At 35.7% G+C, this 16611-nt stretch overlaps 1 protein-coding gene and 1 non-coding gene across 3 annotated transcripts in view; both read left to right on the forward strand.

Annotated features, from left to right (window-relative positions):
* The window catches only part of SCFD1 (sec1 family domain containing 1), a 118216-nt gene that overhangs the window by 4608 nt on the left and 96997 nt on the right, over positions 1-16611 (forward strand). For both annotated transcript variants that reach the window (XM_047075563.1, XM_047075564.1), the window contains exons 2-7: positions 1896-1966; positions 3946-4034; positions 5282-5372; positions 7568-7690; positions 9131-9218; positions 13765-13854. In XM_047075563.1, coding sequence (XP_046931519.1) covers positions 1896-1966; positions 3946-4034; positions 5282-5372; positions 7568-7690; positions 9131-9218; positions 13765-13854 — 552 coding nt within the window. The remainder of the gene's footprint in view (positions 1-1895; positions 1967-3945; positions 4035-5281; positions 5373-7567; positions 7691-9130; positions 9219-13764; positions 13855-16611) is intronic.
* LOC124509013 (U6 spliceosomal RNA) lies at positions 11419-11522 on the forward strand. The gene has a single exon (XR_006961374.1). It is a non-coding gene; the product is annotated as a U6 spliceosomal RNA (small nuclear RNA).

Consider the following 16611-nt stretch of genomic DNA (forward strand, 5'->3'; position numbering starts at 1 on the left):
AGACAGAGCATGAATGGGGGAGGGTCAGAGAGAGAGGGAGACACAGAATCCAAAGCAGGCTCCAGGCTCCAGGCTCTAGGCTCTGAGCTGTTGGCACAGAGCCCGATGCGGGGCTGGAGCTCATGAACCATGAGATCATGACCTGTGCAGAAGTCGACGCTTAATCGACTGAGCCATCCAGGCACCCCAAGGACTTTTCAACTTCACTCAGAAGTATAGAGAGATTTTAATTTTCCTTAGAAAATATTTCTGAATCTGTAATACACATGAACAGATGAGCACTAAAAATCTCAAAATTCAATAACACATAGAGCATAACTGCTTTGATTTTAGAAATTGTATATTTTCTTATCAGGAGTTATCTACCATATCTTTGGGAAAGTCTCACTTTTTCCATGGAGCATATAATGTTGAACAGTATAACTTTTCATTGAATCTGATGAGGCAAATTGGTCATAAAATGTATTACAAGATAACTAAAACATAGACCTACTGTATGAAGGTTTTGTATATGAACCACTTAAATATATCCTATGTAGTTTTTGTTTTTCAAAAGAGTGATGCTGATCTGTGCTTTCAGCCAGACAGTAGTAAATAGACAACAACACCAGTTATCTATTGAGACCACTGCAAATTTGTAGTTGATAAAATTTCTTTTTGCATCTGTATAAAATGTATGAGGAAATGTCTATTGATGTCTTCTGCCCATTTTTAATTGGATTATTTGTTTTTTGGTTGTTAAGTTGTATAAGTTCTTTATATATTTTAGATGCTATCCCTTTATCATTTGCAACAACGTGGATGGAGCTAGACAGTATAATACTAAGTGAAATAAATCGGAGAAAGACAAATACCATATGATTTTACTCATGTGGAATTTAAGAAATAAGACAAGCAAAGGAGAAAGAAAAAGAATAAACCAAGAACAGACTCCTAACTATAGAGAACAAATTGATGGTTATCAGAGGGGAGGTGGGTGGGGAGATGAGTAAAATAGGTGATGGGGATTAAAGAGTACACATCATGATGAGCACTGAGTAATGTACAGAATTATTGAATTACTCTATCATATATCTACAACTAGTATAACACTGTATGTTAACTATACTGGAATTAAAATATTTTTAAACTAAAAAAAAAATGTAGTGTGGGGCTTGTCAGGAGGAATGGAAAAGGCTTCTTTCAGAACATTTTCCACATTGTCATCTGGGGACAGAAAATCTCCCCAAACACTTGCCCAATTAGCTGTTGATGGAATGGTCTTACACAGTCTGACCTGCTTTTACATATCCATTCATTTGATTTATCAGTTTTACTAGAGTGATTTGTGCATTTTGTTTTGAGGTGGTAAGTAATAGATGAGGGGGGTGGGGAATGAAATCATGAAAAACAATGATAATTTTTTTTTAATTCTTTTAATGTTTTTTATTTATTTTTGAGAGAGACACGGAGTGTGAGCAGGGAGCAGGAAGAGAGAGAGAGGGAGACACAGAATCTGAAGCAGGCTTCAGGCTCTGAGTTGTCAGCACAGAGCCTGACATGGGGCTTGACTCACAAACCATGAGAATGTGACCTGAGCTGAAGTCGGTTGCTTAACTGACTGAGCCACCCAGGCGTTCCACAATGATAATATTTAAAAAAATTTTTTATAATGTTTTTTATTTATTTTTGAGACAGAGAGAGACAGAGCATGAGCAGGGGAGGGGCAGAGAGAGAGGGAGGCACAGAACCTGAAGCAGGTCCCAGGCTCCGAGCTGTCGCACAGAGCCCGACACGGGGCTCGAACTCACGGACTGTGAGATCATGACCTGAGCTGAAGTCGGATGCTTAACCAACTGAGCCACCCAGGCGCCCCCGACAATGATAATATTTAATAAGACTGTTTTCATTTCCAGTGGCTTTGAAGCGTATGCTGAATTTCAATGTGCCTCATGTTAAAAACAGCACTGGAGAACCAGTATGGAAGGTAAGAGACTTTATTTTTTTTTAATTTTTTTATTTTTTAAAAATTTTTTTTTCAACGTTTATTTATTTTTGGGACAGAGAGAGACAGAGCATGAACGGGGGAGGGGGCAGAGAGAGAGGGAGACACAGAATCGGAAACAGGCTCCAGGCTCTGAGCCATCAGCCCAGAGCCCGACGCAGGGCTCGAACTCACGGACGGCGAGATCGTGACCTGGCTGAAGTCGGACGCTCAACCTTTAAAAATTCCTGTTTTTTAAGCTTGTTCATTTTAAACTTTATACTTTCTTTCTTCAGACAGACTAGAATTCAGCTGCTTAGGTTTACACTTGTTAGTTCATAGTCACTTTATATTTCTTTTTTGCTAGTAATTGAGAACAACTCAACCTGGTAACTATTTGGGGTGTTTTGAAAACTCTGATGATCCTTATAAGTCCTTTGGTTAACTCTAAAGATGGTTAAGGTCATCTATATGAATTCCTAGGTTAAGCTTCAAAATATCCCCTAATTTTTGCCTTCTTTCATGTTTATTTGTGGGCATCCTGTTATTGCTCCTTGAATAAACAATGCTCGATTATTGTTTCTAAAGCCTTTATTAAGCTTTTGAATTAAATAGCTCGAGAATTTCTTGGGTACAATCTGATTTGTGTCAAATTCTTTCCCTATCCATTACTTATGTATCACAAGATTAATAATATAGATACATTGAGATTTAGAGATGGAAGATATTTATGAGAAATGAAACACCCAACCTCTTAGAACTAGAGCAGAAGAGTTTTAGCTTTTATTTTTTAATTTTTTTTATGTTTTTATTTTATTTTTGAGAGAGAGCATGAGTGGGGAAGGGGCAGAAAGAGAGGGAGACACAGAATCAGAAACAGGCTCGAAGCTCTGAGCCGTCGGCACAGAGCCCGATGCGGGACTCATGGATGGTAAGATCATGACCTGAGCCGAAGCCAGACACTTAACTGACTGAGCTACCCAGGCACCCAAGAGTTTTAGCTATTCTAAAGGAAATGCTGTCATATAGGAAACACATTTTTTTATGACAGCATGTTTCATCCCTCATTAGCAGTTTCTTACTCTGTAAAGAATTATTGATGTAGTTGTAAAGAAACACTAGTTGAAATTTCTCTTTTATTAGCCTTAACTCTAAAACTAATTTTAAGTTAGAAGATTCAGAGTTCTTTCTACCCCTCAAAGATGTCAGTTATAATAGTTTAGAATGTGAAGAAATGTATGTGACAGAATAAGGCTAGCATGTACTCTTTAGGGACTTAATTCTTTAAAATTGTTTATTTATGTTTATTCATTTCCTGAGAGAGAGTCACACAGGGGAGGAGCAGAGAGAGAGGAAGACACAGAATCTGAAGCCTGCTTCAGAGCTCTGAGCTGTCAGCACAGAGCCCATTTCAGGGCTTGAACCCAAGAACCACAAGATCATGACATGAACCGAAGTCAGATGCTTAACCGGCTGAGCCACCCAGCCAACCCAGTCACTCACTCATTTTTTAAATGAGCATCTTACTAACCTGAGATGCTTAAATTACCAAATTTTCTTTACAGTCTTAGAACTTGTTACCCATTAGTTTTGAGAGGGACTATTTTTACTTCTCTCTTTTTAGAAAGGATTGATGTAAACTTGGTGGGGAAGTGTATGTGAGTTTGCTGAATATTAAAGATCCTTTATTATAGCTTAAGATAAGTATTTTGTAGTTGGTAGTACGTTTATCCTAGCAAAAATATTCTATGAGAATAAATTTATGTAATATTAATTTAGCCTAAGTGATCATGCTTTAAAAACTAGATTATGACATACGTGAACGTTTTGGGCAATGACAGAAAATATTAAATTGAGGTAAGTATAAGAATTCAGCATACATGATTTATTAAAATAGAATATACTTCAACATTGTCTTAATATGAGCTCTCTGTCAGCTGTTTATTGATAATGTTTCGAAAACACGTTTTTTTTTAAACCAGGTGCTCATTTATGACAGATTTGGCCAAGATATCATCTCTCCACTGCTATCAGTAAAAGAGCTGAGAGACATGGGAATCACTCTGCATCTGTGAGTTTTAACATGTTTCTAATAATGACATTTGTTTTCAGATACATTGCTAAAGGATATCTTTGGCCACCTTGAAATCCAGTTATTAAAGGACATCATTTATACAGAAAATGTTAGGTTACAGTACTTGTATAAAACAACATTTAACTATTTACTTTGAAGTTAGAAATAATTCTCAGTCTGAGGTTTTATAATTTCAGAATTTAAATTTTCTCTCTCATGTCTTTTCGTAAAGACTAGTTTACCCTCTTATATGAAAGAACAGAACTGGTTGTCTTAAGTTCTCTTCCATCTCTGAAAATTTTTTATTCCTTCAATTTGAATATGCTTTTTATTTATTTTTTTTTAATTTTTTTTTTTTTGCATTTATTTTTGATAGAGACAGCACAAGTCAGGGAGGGGCAGAGAAAGAGGGAGACACAGAATCTGAAGCAGGCTCCAGGCTCTGAGCTGTCAGCACAGAGCCCAACGTGGGGCCCAAACTCACAAACCGTGAGATCATGACCTGAGCTGAAATCGGACGCTCAACTGACTGAGCCACCCAGGCACCCCTGAATATACTTTTTAAAGAATGTCTAAATTAGTTTATCGTTAATATGAAAAATTTAAGTATCTATGGGATAATGATTGTTAACCACTATAGGAGCTATCTATGTTGTCTTCTTAACTACTGAATGTATTTGATTATATTATTTCTGGTATGTTTGATAAATATAACAAATCTGTCTCCCTCTGTCTCTGCCCCTCCCCTGCTCTCTTTCTCTCTCGAAAATAAACATTAAAGTGTGTGTGTGTGTGTACACACACACACACACACACACACACACACTTGATTTTACTTATGGTTAAATTTTTTCATTGTTTTTAAAGACTCCTCCAGCTTCCTGTTTTCCCTCTCTTGGAGAACTGAATTTTTCCTCTGCTCACCCTCCCCCAAACATATTTCTGTGAAAAATGGGAATAAAATTGCTATTGAATGTGCTTTAGTTCTTATTCAGGAAGAATATTGGTATTAGAAATAAAGGTGATTGTAATAGAAGAGATGAAGACTGACATTAGGATCTTACTAACAAATAATGTTAGCAGTGATAAAAGGAGAAGCCTGGGTTAAACGATTAATTGAAGCAAGAGCTTTTAGTGTACTGGTCATTGTCTATAAAATGATTCATCCTTGATTTGAGAAGTACTGTTTTAAACGATCTTTTTAGATAAATGACTAAGAAAAAGTTGAATTTTATGTTCTTTAGGCTTTTACACTCTGATCGAGATCCTATTCCAGATGTTCCCGCAGTGTACTTTGTAATGCCAACTGAAGAAAATATTGACAGAATGTGCCAGGTAATATGAGTTCTTATATGTAGAGACAGGTTTTTTTAATTTTTTATTTATATTATTGATCAAAAAATTTTTTTTCAGGAATAGAATTTAGTGATTCATCATTTAACATTTAATAGCCAGTGCTCATCCCAACCAGTATCCTCCTTAATGCCCCTCTCCCCTTTAGCCCTTGCCCCCATTCAACACCCCTCCAGCAACCCTCCGTTTGTTCTCTAGTTTTAAGAGTGTCTTATGAGTTGTCTCCCTTCCTATTTTTATATTATTTTTGCTTCCCTTCCATTATGTTCTCCTGTTTTGTATCTTAAATCCCACATATGAGTGAAGTCATATATTTGTCTCTGACTGAACTAATTTCACTTAGCATAATACATTCTAGTTCGATCCACAGAGTTGTAAACGGCAAGATTTCATTCTTTTTGGTTGCCGAGTAACAGTTCATTGAATATGTATACCACATCTTCTTTATCCATTCAGCAGTTGGTGGACATTTGGGCCCTTTCCAAACTTTGGCTATTGTCAGTAGCCAAACGTTGGGGTACATGTGTCTCTTGGAATCAGCATTGTTATATCTGTATTTAACTCTAGCAATTTTCTTCCTTATCTCTGTAGACATATATAATATCCAAAACAGTTTCATTTCAGAAATACAAGATTTATCCTAGTTGTTTCTTTTTCCCTTTACAAATTTGTAACTCCTTTTTCTGACAGTGACAAACATGACTCCCAATATCCTCAACATACTTATTTTCTCAGTCCTCATAATTATTAGTCCTTTATCCTTTAACCAATGTCCCAACCTTTGTTAAACCACTGCCCTGCTTGCTACCTTCTTCACACAGCCTCCAAATCCTCAGTTTTTCACATTTAAACATCTCCAATACCAGATGCATCTTAAAATTGATGGTGTGTTATAGAATTTTATTGGCAGCATTAATTCTTTCTTGGTGTTACATAACATAATGGTGCCTCTTTCAATTGACATTTTCTTAGATTCAAAGAAATGCAGGCATACCTTGTTTTATTAGGTTTCACAGATAATTCACTTTTTTAGAAAGAGAAGGTTTGTCACAACCCTGCATCAAGCAGGTCTGTTGATGCCATTTTTCCAATAACATTAACTCACTTCCTGCCTCTCTGTCACGTTTCGGTAATAATCAGACTATTTCAAACTCTTTTATTATATTTGTTATAGTGATCTGTGATCAGTGATAATTCACTGAAACCTTAAATTTTTTAGCAATGAAGTATTTTTTTTTTTTTAACGTTTATTTATTTTTGAGACAGAGAGAGACAGAGCATGAACGGGGGGAGGGTCACAGAGAGGGAGACACAGAATCTGAAACAGGCTCCAGGCTCTGAGCAGTCAGCACAGAGCCCGACGCGGGGCTCGAAATCACAGACCGTGAGATCATGACCTGAGCCGAAATCGGACACCTAACCGACTGAGCCACCCAGGCGCCCCTCAAGTATTTTTTAATTAAGGTATATACTCTTTTTTTAGACATAAGACTCTTGCACACTTAATAGACCACAGTATAGTGTGAACATAATTTTCATAGACACTGGGAAACCAGAAAATTATTTTGACTCATTTTATTACAATGTTCACTTTATTGTGGTGGTCTGGAACTGAACCTGCAATATATCCAAGGTATGCCTGTATGGTTATTTAGATATCTATTTTTCCTAGAGTTTAAGAAGATAAGTAAATTTGATTTAAGAATTTGCATAACTTAAATTATGGTACTTTTGGATGATTGAGAAGTAATACTTCTGGAATGGGTCATTGGAATTATGTCTGAACAGTGAAGGAAGTGTGTTGTTTTATTAAGAGCAATAGAAGGTATTAGCTGCAAAATATAATAAGCATTTTACTATACAAGAGAGCCATTTCTGGAGATTTTTGAGAAAAAGGCAAATAAACTCTTTCAAAGCAGTTTTGTGTGATACTATAATTAGTAGAATTTTATTGATAATAGAATTATAACTTTAATTATTAATATATAGGTCCATTATATCTGGCAACCAAGTAACTAGTACTTCTACATAACTTTCTTCTCTTGGGTTTTTTTTAATTGTCATTTAAATATGTGTATTATCCTGCAGAATCTTACTCTTAGAGTATCTAAATGATTTCTGTCTGTGGTCATCTTTTATATGTGTGCATAGGAATGAAGTATTCATTGTATTTATAGGATCTGCGAAATCAACTCTATGAATCATATTACTTAAATTTTATTTCTGCTATTTCAAGAAGTAAACTGGAAGATATTGCAAATGCAGCATTAGCTGCTAGTGCAGTAACACAAGTAGCCAAGGTAAGAGATTTTGATTAGCTGATGACATTTTGTTAATGTAAAATTTAGTGTATTTTAAAACCTGTTAGTTCACTTAAGTTTCTCATTTACAAAAGACGAGGTCAACCTAAGAAATATTTAGACTCAATACTTTTTTTGATAATGTAAATTACCTATAATTTGAACTAGGCAGAATACACCAAACTAATGGTACCTGTTATTTGATGAATTTGAAAGATAAAAATAAAATGCTTAATCAGTCTTTGTTTTGGTCTAGGATTTGTATCATCTTTTTAGCTCAACTTAGAAATAGTTTGACAGTTGGGTTGTTACAAACTATACTAAAAATATGTTGACATTATTTTATTTATAGTCACTATAGTCACCGTATTATCTTCAGGTCTTACTTAGGAGAGAAGATCCAACGAAGTTACATTACATTTTATAAGAGGGAAGGAATTTACAACAGGCCAGCAGTTCTACATCATATTTACCATTTAGATAGGTTCAGCTTAGTTATAAATAAATCTGTAAAATCTTTTCTTGGTTATAGCAGTACTGTGCCTTGTGCTTCTTGACATTGGACAAGACATGAAATTCTAGGGAATCATATAGGGCAAATAAAAGACAAAACAACCATGCATTTGCTTCCCATTTTTTCCCACTGAGTTTTCATTCTAAGATTTAGATAGTCTACTATTACTTCTGATTAGTTTTTGAGGCTTATGTTTTAATGTTCTTTCTTTTCAAAGTTTATTATTTTACATAAAATAATAGGAATGGTTTTCAGTTTGTTTAACTAAATTCAGTATACTTCTAAGAATTTTCTTAATTTTTTTCCTGATTTGCCCTTCTAAAGAACTAGTATAACTTTTTTCCCACTTATAAGTGTTCATGGTGGAAAAATTGTTACTATGACTTACTTAGGAAAGTGTGATTAAAGTGAACATAAAAATTAAATTGCAATTTTTTTCTTCAAAACTGATATGCATTCCCATCCCAAGCACAGTTTTTGAAAAAATCTTTTTATCTTCATAAATGTTGTTGTCTGAAGATAGTACTCTCCTTCTTGATAATTTATTGACCAAAGTCTTGTTTATATTCCTTTTTAATATCAACTCCTCATTCTTACCCAATGAGGCAATCTGCCACATGGTATAATTTTTAGTTATTAAATATAATGGTAATTTTTTCCATTATTTTCCATTGGTTGATTAAGTCAAGCTAAATGTGCTTTCAGTATTGCAAAATTGGGGTGACTGGCTGGCTCAGTCAGTGTAGCATGCAACTCTTGGTCTCACAGTTAGTGAGTTTGAGGCCCACATTTGGCTCTCTCCTGTCAGCTGGAGCCTGCTTTGAATATTCTGTCCCCACCCCACTCATTCTCTTTCTCTTTCAAAATAAATAAAATTTTCAAAAATATTGTAAAATTGATGTATAAACCTTTTCTTTTATTTCCAGGTTTTTGATCAGTATCTCAATTTTATTACTTTGGAAGATGATATGTTTGTATTATGTAATCAAAATAAGGAGCTTGTTTCATATCGTGGTATGTAAAAACAGGAATATTGTAATTCGTTAAAATGAGTGATGTACTGTAAAAAAAAAAATAGCACATTTAGTACTCTCAAAAACCAGCTTTGTTTACAGTAGTACAACTGTAAAAGATTTGTTAAAGCACACAAAACAAGTCTTAGACTGAATTTTGTCACATATAACAACATGTACTAGACGTGTTTTGCAAGCTCAATGAAGTACCAAACCTCTGACTTTTTAGGTACCTACCCCACAGCAGCTTACATGAATGGTTTATTCATGACAAGTAAGACAGTATTTTAGTAGTAGGATTCAATGAGTCTTCTACTACTTTGACTCTTGGACAAGAACAAGTTACTCTGCTTCTCTGTGCTTTAGTTTTCGTCATCTGTAAAGTGGGAATAATAATACTATCTACCTCACAGAGTTTTTGTGGGAATTAAATGGATTAATGTGTGTAAAATGCCTAGAAAAGTTTCTGGCACATAAGTATTCACAAAAGGTTGGCTAAGGCGTCAACAGCTACTATAGCACTATTAAGGAATGAAGTATAGGTGCCATTTTCAAATACAGATTGTTAGACTCCCTTGATTTTTATACCTTGTTTATTCACCAGTAGATTGAATATTTGTATTTGATCAAATGCTATCTAACCATCTCTGGAGTTTGCATTCCCACTTTTGGTAAACAGACCATTCCTGGATGTAGATTAAAACTAACAGGCCACACATGCATACAAACACACAACCACACAACACCTATACCACATTTTATTGTCTGTGTTGCTTTTTCTGTGTGTGAAACACTTAACATGAGTTCTACTTCTTTAACCTTTTTAAGTATACAATACAGGGGCGCCTGGGTGGCGCAGTCGGTTAAGCGTCCGACTTCAGCCAGGTCACGATCTTGCGGTCTGTGAGTTCGAGCCCCGCGTCGGGCTCTGGGCTGATGGCTCAGAGCCTGGAGCCTGTTTCCGATTCTGTGTCTCCCTCTCTCTCTGCCCCTCCCCCGTTCATGCTCTGTCTCTCTCTGTCCCAAAAATAAATAAACGTTGAAAAAAAAAAAAAAATTTAAGCATACAATACAGTATTTACTATAGATAGTGTTGTATAGCAGATCTCTAAAACTTACTCATCTTGCCTACCTAAAACCTAAAATCAATATTTCCATTGATTATTTATATGGAATATTTTAAAGGAAACGCAGACTATAGGAGATAATGATTAGCCAGTTTATTGAAATAATAATTTTGCTCCCTTAGGATTGAGATGTTTGTGGCTAAAATTTCAGTGGTTCTTAAGTGGAGAGTATGTCCATCTAACAGGACATTTGGAAACGTATAAGGGTGTTTCTAATTGTCACATTTAGCTGGACTCTACTAGCATTCATTGAGCAGGACTAAGGATGCTAGATGTTCTGCAGTGTGTAAATGATGCTCATAACTGAAAACTATCTGCTCAAAATGCCAGTGGTACCTATTATGAAATACTGGACCAGATGTTAAGCTCCCTGAGAGAAGAGAACATCAATTTTTTGTTTTTACTGAGCTCTGTAGCATGCTTTGTTGGTGAAATTAAACAACATCCTTAAGTGTTTGGTGAATTACCCATGTCATAGATTTTTGACAGTTGTTACTTATATAAATCTATTTACAATTAACTGAGTTGTAAATTAATTAGCTGTTTTTTTTTTTTTTAATTTTTTTTTTTTTCAACGTTTATTTATTTTTGGGACAGAGAGAGACAGAGCATGAATGGGGGAGGGGCAGAGAGAGAGGGAGACACAGAATCGGAAACAGGCTCCAGGCTCTGAGCCATCAGCCCAGAGCCTGACGCGGGGCTCGAACTCACGGACCGTGAGATCGTGACCTGGCTGAAGTCGGACGCTTAACCGACTGCGCCACCCAGGCGCCCCTTAATTAGCTGTTTAAGAGGCGCCAGGGTGGCTCAGTTGGTTAAGTGACGGACTTCATCTCAGGTCATGATCTCACGGTTGGTGAGTTCGAGCCCCACGTCGGGCTCTGTGCTGACAGCTCAGAGCCTGGAGCCTGCTTCAGATTCCGTGTCTCCCCTGTCTCTACCCCTCCCCTGCTCACACTTTGTGTCTCTCTGTCTTTCACGTTGAAAGCCCAGTTTTCCTTCAGCTAACCTTAAGCTAAACTTACCAATTGTTAGATTATTTGTAAATCTGGTTATATAAAAACAAAGCACCTTGTGCTTACTTCAGCAACACATAGACTAACATTAGAACCATACAGAGATTAATGTAGCCCCTGTGCAAGGATAATATGCACATTCATGAAGTGTTCCATTAAAACAAAGCAAAACAAACAAAAAACTAACCAAGCACCTTAACTTTTTTGATCAGTTAACTCAGATTAAACAGACTAGATTCTAATCAGTACCAATGAACAAGCTTAGTCCGCATACTTGGTTTGCTGAATTCCCTTAAACAGTTTAAATTGCATTTATAAATTTAGTATTTTCTTTAAATACTTTAAAAATGAGACCAGGCAAATTTATAAATCTAATATTTAAAGAATTTGTAAAAATAATTAAATTTATAGTGAGCCTAAATTCATTACACCTTCACATACTTATAAATGTAATTAATTTTTTTCTTAAAGAATCATAAGTCTAAAATTAAGAATTAACTTAAGAATTAAATTTAAAGTACAAGTTTAATATTAAAGCATAATTATGTGATTAATTGTCTAGATTCTCAATAGTATATTTATAATATTAATAGTTCTATAAGCACTTTACAATACAGGTTCATTTACTTCTCAGAGTAACTTTGTGAAGTAGGTATTATTCCCATTTTCTGAATGAAGTAACCAAGGCACTGATATTCAGTAACTTGATAAGAAAATGGCAGAACCAGGTTACTAAACCAAGGCACTCAATCCAGAGACAGTGTTCTTAACCATTTGGTAATGATGTGCCAAATCCTCTCAGACATTGCAAGTGCTTTAAGTGATCATGTTATACAGATTATCCCAAACATAAATATGTTGATATCATGGCTTTTATTAATATCATCTACTTTTCATGAATTGGGAATTTATCCAATAAAGGAAGCAGATTTATCTTTTCAAAGTCAGCTACTATCTCAAACCAAGTTGTTAACATAAATGAGTTGAGGTCATTGATGGGCATTTTTTTTGACTCTTCGAGTCAATTCTCATTTAGAGGTGTGAGACCAGTTCATAGGACCTCAGGGCTGAAGGCTTCCATTTGGATTTTACCTGTACCAGTGATTGACAGAATGAGTTGAGTATTTCTCCGGATTGGTGTAGCTTGAATTTACATAATTTACATTGTATCTTTTGTCCATTTCATATGATTGAATGAATGAATGACAGTGTGCAACATTAGCACATTCCCTCATCCAGATTCTGTATTGCCTGGTTGAATTCTTTATTATTTTTATGTTCTCTGCATGGTTCATACTTTCTTTAAATATTTCAGTATATCCAGTTGGATTCTGCTGTCCTCTCATGATAATCACAAGTTGTATTGAGTTTTATATTTGTTTTCACATTTGGGGTGTTGGGAAATTAAAAATATTATATAGATAATATTTTAGTCCAGTCAGTCTCTTAAAAATATTTACTGAGCATCTACTTGTCAGATATTGGGCCAAGGTATTGTGTGAGATGGAAGATGAGTAAGGTAAGGTCTTTGTCTAGCATAGTCTTCACAGCAGTGTGGGTTTTTTTGTTTTGTTTTTTTAATGTAGCCCTAAGAATCCTCTGAGGTGCTTGTCAAAATTGCAGATTTCGGGTGCTTGGGTGGCTCAGTTGGTTAAGCATCTGACTTCAGCTCAGGTCATAATCTCACAGGGTTCATGAGTTTGATTCCATGTCAGGCTCTCTGCTCTCAGCACAGAGCCTGCTTCAGATCCTCTGTCCCCCTCTCTCTCTGTGCCTCCCCGTCCTTCCCACTTTCCCCACCCCCATCTCTCTCTCTCTCTCAAAAATAAGTAAACATTAAAAAAAAAATGGTAGATTTCTTAGAATTATCAGAATCTATTGAATTGAATCCCTGAGGAAAAGGGCTAAGAAACTTGAATTTTTAATAGCTTCCAGAGAAACTTCCTCTTCTTTCATATTTCTAGAGTGATTCTTATACCCACTGAAGTTAAGAAACCACTTAGGTACAGTGTAATGCGTCAGAAAAGAAATTCATGTAACTTAATATAATACAAAGAAAATTATATGTGACACTGGTCTTGCAGTAATTGATTTGCATTGTCCTTTTCTGGCAGTAGTTGGTTAATGAGATCAATAGTTTCTGGAAGCCATCTAATGTTTGTGAATAAAATTATGGAATATGATTTTTTTTATTTTCTGGCAAAAATTTTGTATACTTTATGTGGTAGATTTTTTTCTTAATACTACTCTGATTTTGAGGTATTGTGTTTCTTTGAGATAGTATAATTTTTAATGGATACTCATTCACTTAAAAGTTTAACACCTAAAAAGTTTTACTTGTTTAACTATTACCAATGTTATCAAGCATAAATTTTGGTACTTTTTTCCCCATTTGTTACTTTAGCCATTAATAGGCCAGATATCACAGACACAGAAATGGAAACTGTTATGGACACTATTGTTGACAGCCTCTTCTGCTTTTTTGTTACACTGGGTAAGTTTTCAAATCTTTCTGGTTATTTCTTCAAAATAAATTACTTGACAGCTCATTTTCATCTGTTACAAGATCCTCTTGTCTGGATCTCTGTAGGCTCTCTCTCCAGAATTGGGATAAAACATATATACTGTACTATACAGAACCATAATTTTTCTAATAATTTGATGTACTTAATTCCTCTTGAGTTAGCATTTCTTAGCTCTGTTGGGTTGTTTCCTTAGATGTCTTTGGTAATTATAATTTTCTACATTTGAATGGTTTGATGGTGACTTAAACTATGTGCCTGCTAATTTTCTTTTAATATTCCATTAGGAAAAATTTCAGATATACTTTTAAGTAGAAAGATAAGTGTAACTATTAAGGTACACTCAGAAGGTTCCAGAAAACACTAAATTTACGTATAATATTAATCTATACTCTCACAATTTTAAACATTTCTTTGGTATGTCTAAATTTACTTACAGCTACTTTGCATTCAGTACCTAATGTGTCATTTTATGCTTTAGTATTACTAATAGATGTGTTTAGAAACCTTCAAATTGTGGGGCACCTGGCTCAGTCGGTTGAATGGCCAACTCGGTTTCAGCTTGGGTCATGATCCCAGGGTTGTGGGATCCAGCCCCATGTTGGGCTCCATGCTGAGTGTGGAACCTGCTTAAGATTCATTTCCTCTCTCTCCCTCTCTCCCTCTCTCCCTCTCTCCCTCTCTCCCTCTCTCCCTCCCTCCTCCTCTCCCCCTCTCCCTCTCTCCCCCTCTCCCTCTCTCCCTCCTTCCTTCCTCCTCCCCCTACCCCCCTGCCTCCCTCTCTCCCTCCCCCTCTCCCTCCCCCTCTCCCTCCCCCTCTCCCTCCTTCCTTCCTCCTCCCCCTACCCCCCTGCTCCTCTCCCCTGCTCGAATTCTCTCCCTCTAAAAATAAAATTTTTTTAAAAAATAAATAAGTATCTAAAAAAAGAAACCTTCTAATTGCAATTTTAATTTTGTAGACGCTGAAAACCTTAACAGTTAAAATGATCACACTGGAAAGTTTCTCCATTTCACAAATGAGAAAATTAAGCAAAAAACAGATACTGTGAATAGTTAAAGATATAGACAAGTTTGAGGAGAATTCGCATGCAAATTTTGGGGTCCCTCCTTTTAGGGATTTTCTCCTATAATTTCCAGCCCTGAACTCCAGTCTTTGATTCCTTGGCTCATTAAGTCTTCTGTTTTCTGCTGAGCTCTTTCTCTTCTGTGCCTTGCAAACTGGAAAGTAACTTCAGAAGGAAAGCTGGTTAACAGCGTATCTCATTTTTCAAATCTAGCTGTTCTTTCAAGAGTTTTACATTCCTCCACTTTCTGCCTGCTTTTGAGTACCTTCAGTACCTTCAAGTGGAGTTGTTACTGTTGTAAACAAAGCACATGTATATATAACTTTCAGTCATTAAACAGACATAATTAACCTTCCTATTTGCCATCCTACACATTCTCCATAAATGTGCTGAATGCTAAGGTTTTCGTGGATGTAAGATTGTTTTACCTTGGTGATCGTTGTGTTCTCATGATAAAGGTAGATTGAAAAAGAGCAGTATAAAGACCACTGAAGTATTAGAGCTACCTTTATTAGGTACAGTGTTAGAAAGTGATTTTTGCAAAAGAGAAATTGAAATTCCTGCCAGTCTGATATAGGAGGATGTCAATAAGAAGCTGTTAAATGAAAAAAAGCAAATTTAAGAACAGGATGTATAATACCTCTTTTTGTTTTTTGTACTCTTCATAAACGCACTTAATAAGACTATATGGGGCGCCTGGGTGGCTCAGTCAGTTAAGCGTCTGGGCTGATGGCTCGGAGCCTGGAGCCTGTTTCAGATTCTGTGTCTCCCTCTCTCTCTGCCCCTTCCCTGTTCATGCTCTCTCTCTCTCTCTCTCTGTCTCAAAAATAAATAAACGTTAAAAAAAAAAATTAAAAAAAAAAAAAGACTATATGTAGAAAATAACCTGAAGACATCCATGTCTAATTCTTAGTGGGGATTCTTTATTTATTTATTTTTATTTATTTATTTATTTATTTAATATATGAAATTTATTGTCAAATTGGTTTCCATCCAACACCCAGTGCTCATCCCAAAAGGTGCCCTCCTCAATACCTATCACCCACCCTCCCCTCCCTCCCACCCCCTCATCAACCCTCAATTTGTTCTCAGTTTTTAAGTCTCTTATGCTTTGGCTCTCTCCCACTCTAACCTCTTTTTTTTTTTTTTTTCCTTCCCCTCCCCCATGGGTTTCTATTAAGTTTCTCAGGATCCACATAAGAGTGAAACCATATGGTATCTGTCTTTCTCTGTATGGCTTATTTCACTTAGCATCACACTCTCCAGTTCCGTACACGTTGCTACAAAAGGCCATATTTCATTTTTTCTCATTGCCATGTAGTATTCCACTGTGCACATAAACCTCTTAGTGGGGATTCTTTATGGTGCTGGAGTGAAGAGGGTTAACTTTATATATTTCTAATATTATTTGAATTTTTTATAACAGGCATATATAATTTGCCCTTAGAAGAAAAGAGCTTTAAAAATTTTGCTAATATTCTACATTTTTACTTTTCCAGTTGACTGAACGTGCTTTGTATAGAATTTAAAATGCAGCAATTTCAGCATATAAAGATTACAGTGTTCTCAGTTTTCTGAGATTTTCAGTGCAATTGGATTTTTTTTTTTTTTTTTTTTTGTATAACTGTAGGATTTCAACCTTTGATAAAACTTGGAGTAATAAAG

This window comes from Lynx rufus, unplaced genomic scaffold (genome assembly GCF_022079265.1).
Source record: "Lynx rufus isolate CCGP_SWC_20201006 ecotype Redwood Valley unplaced genomic scaffold, mLynRuf1.p SCAF_13, whole genome shotgun sequence".
NCBI classification, from domain to species: domain Eukaryota; kingdom Metazoa; phylum Chordata; class Mammalia; order Carnivora; family Felidae; genus Lynx; species Lynx rufus.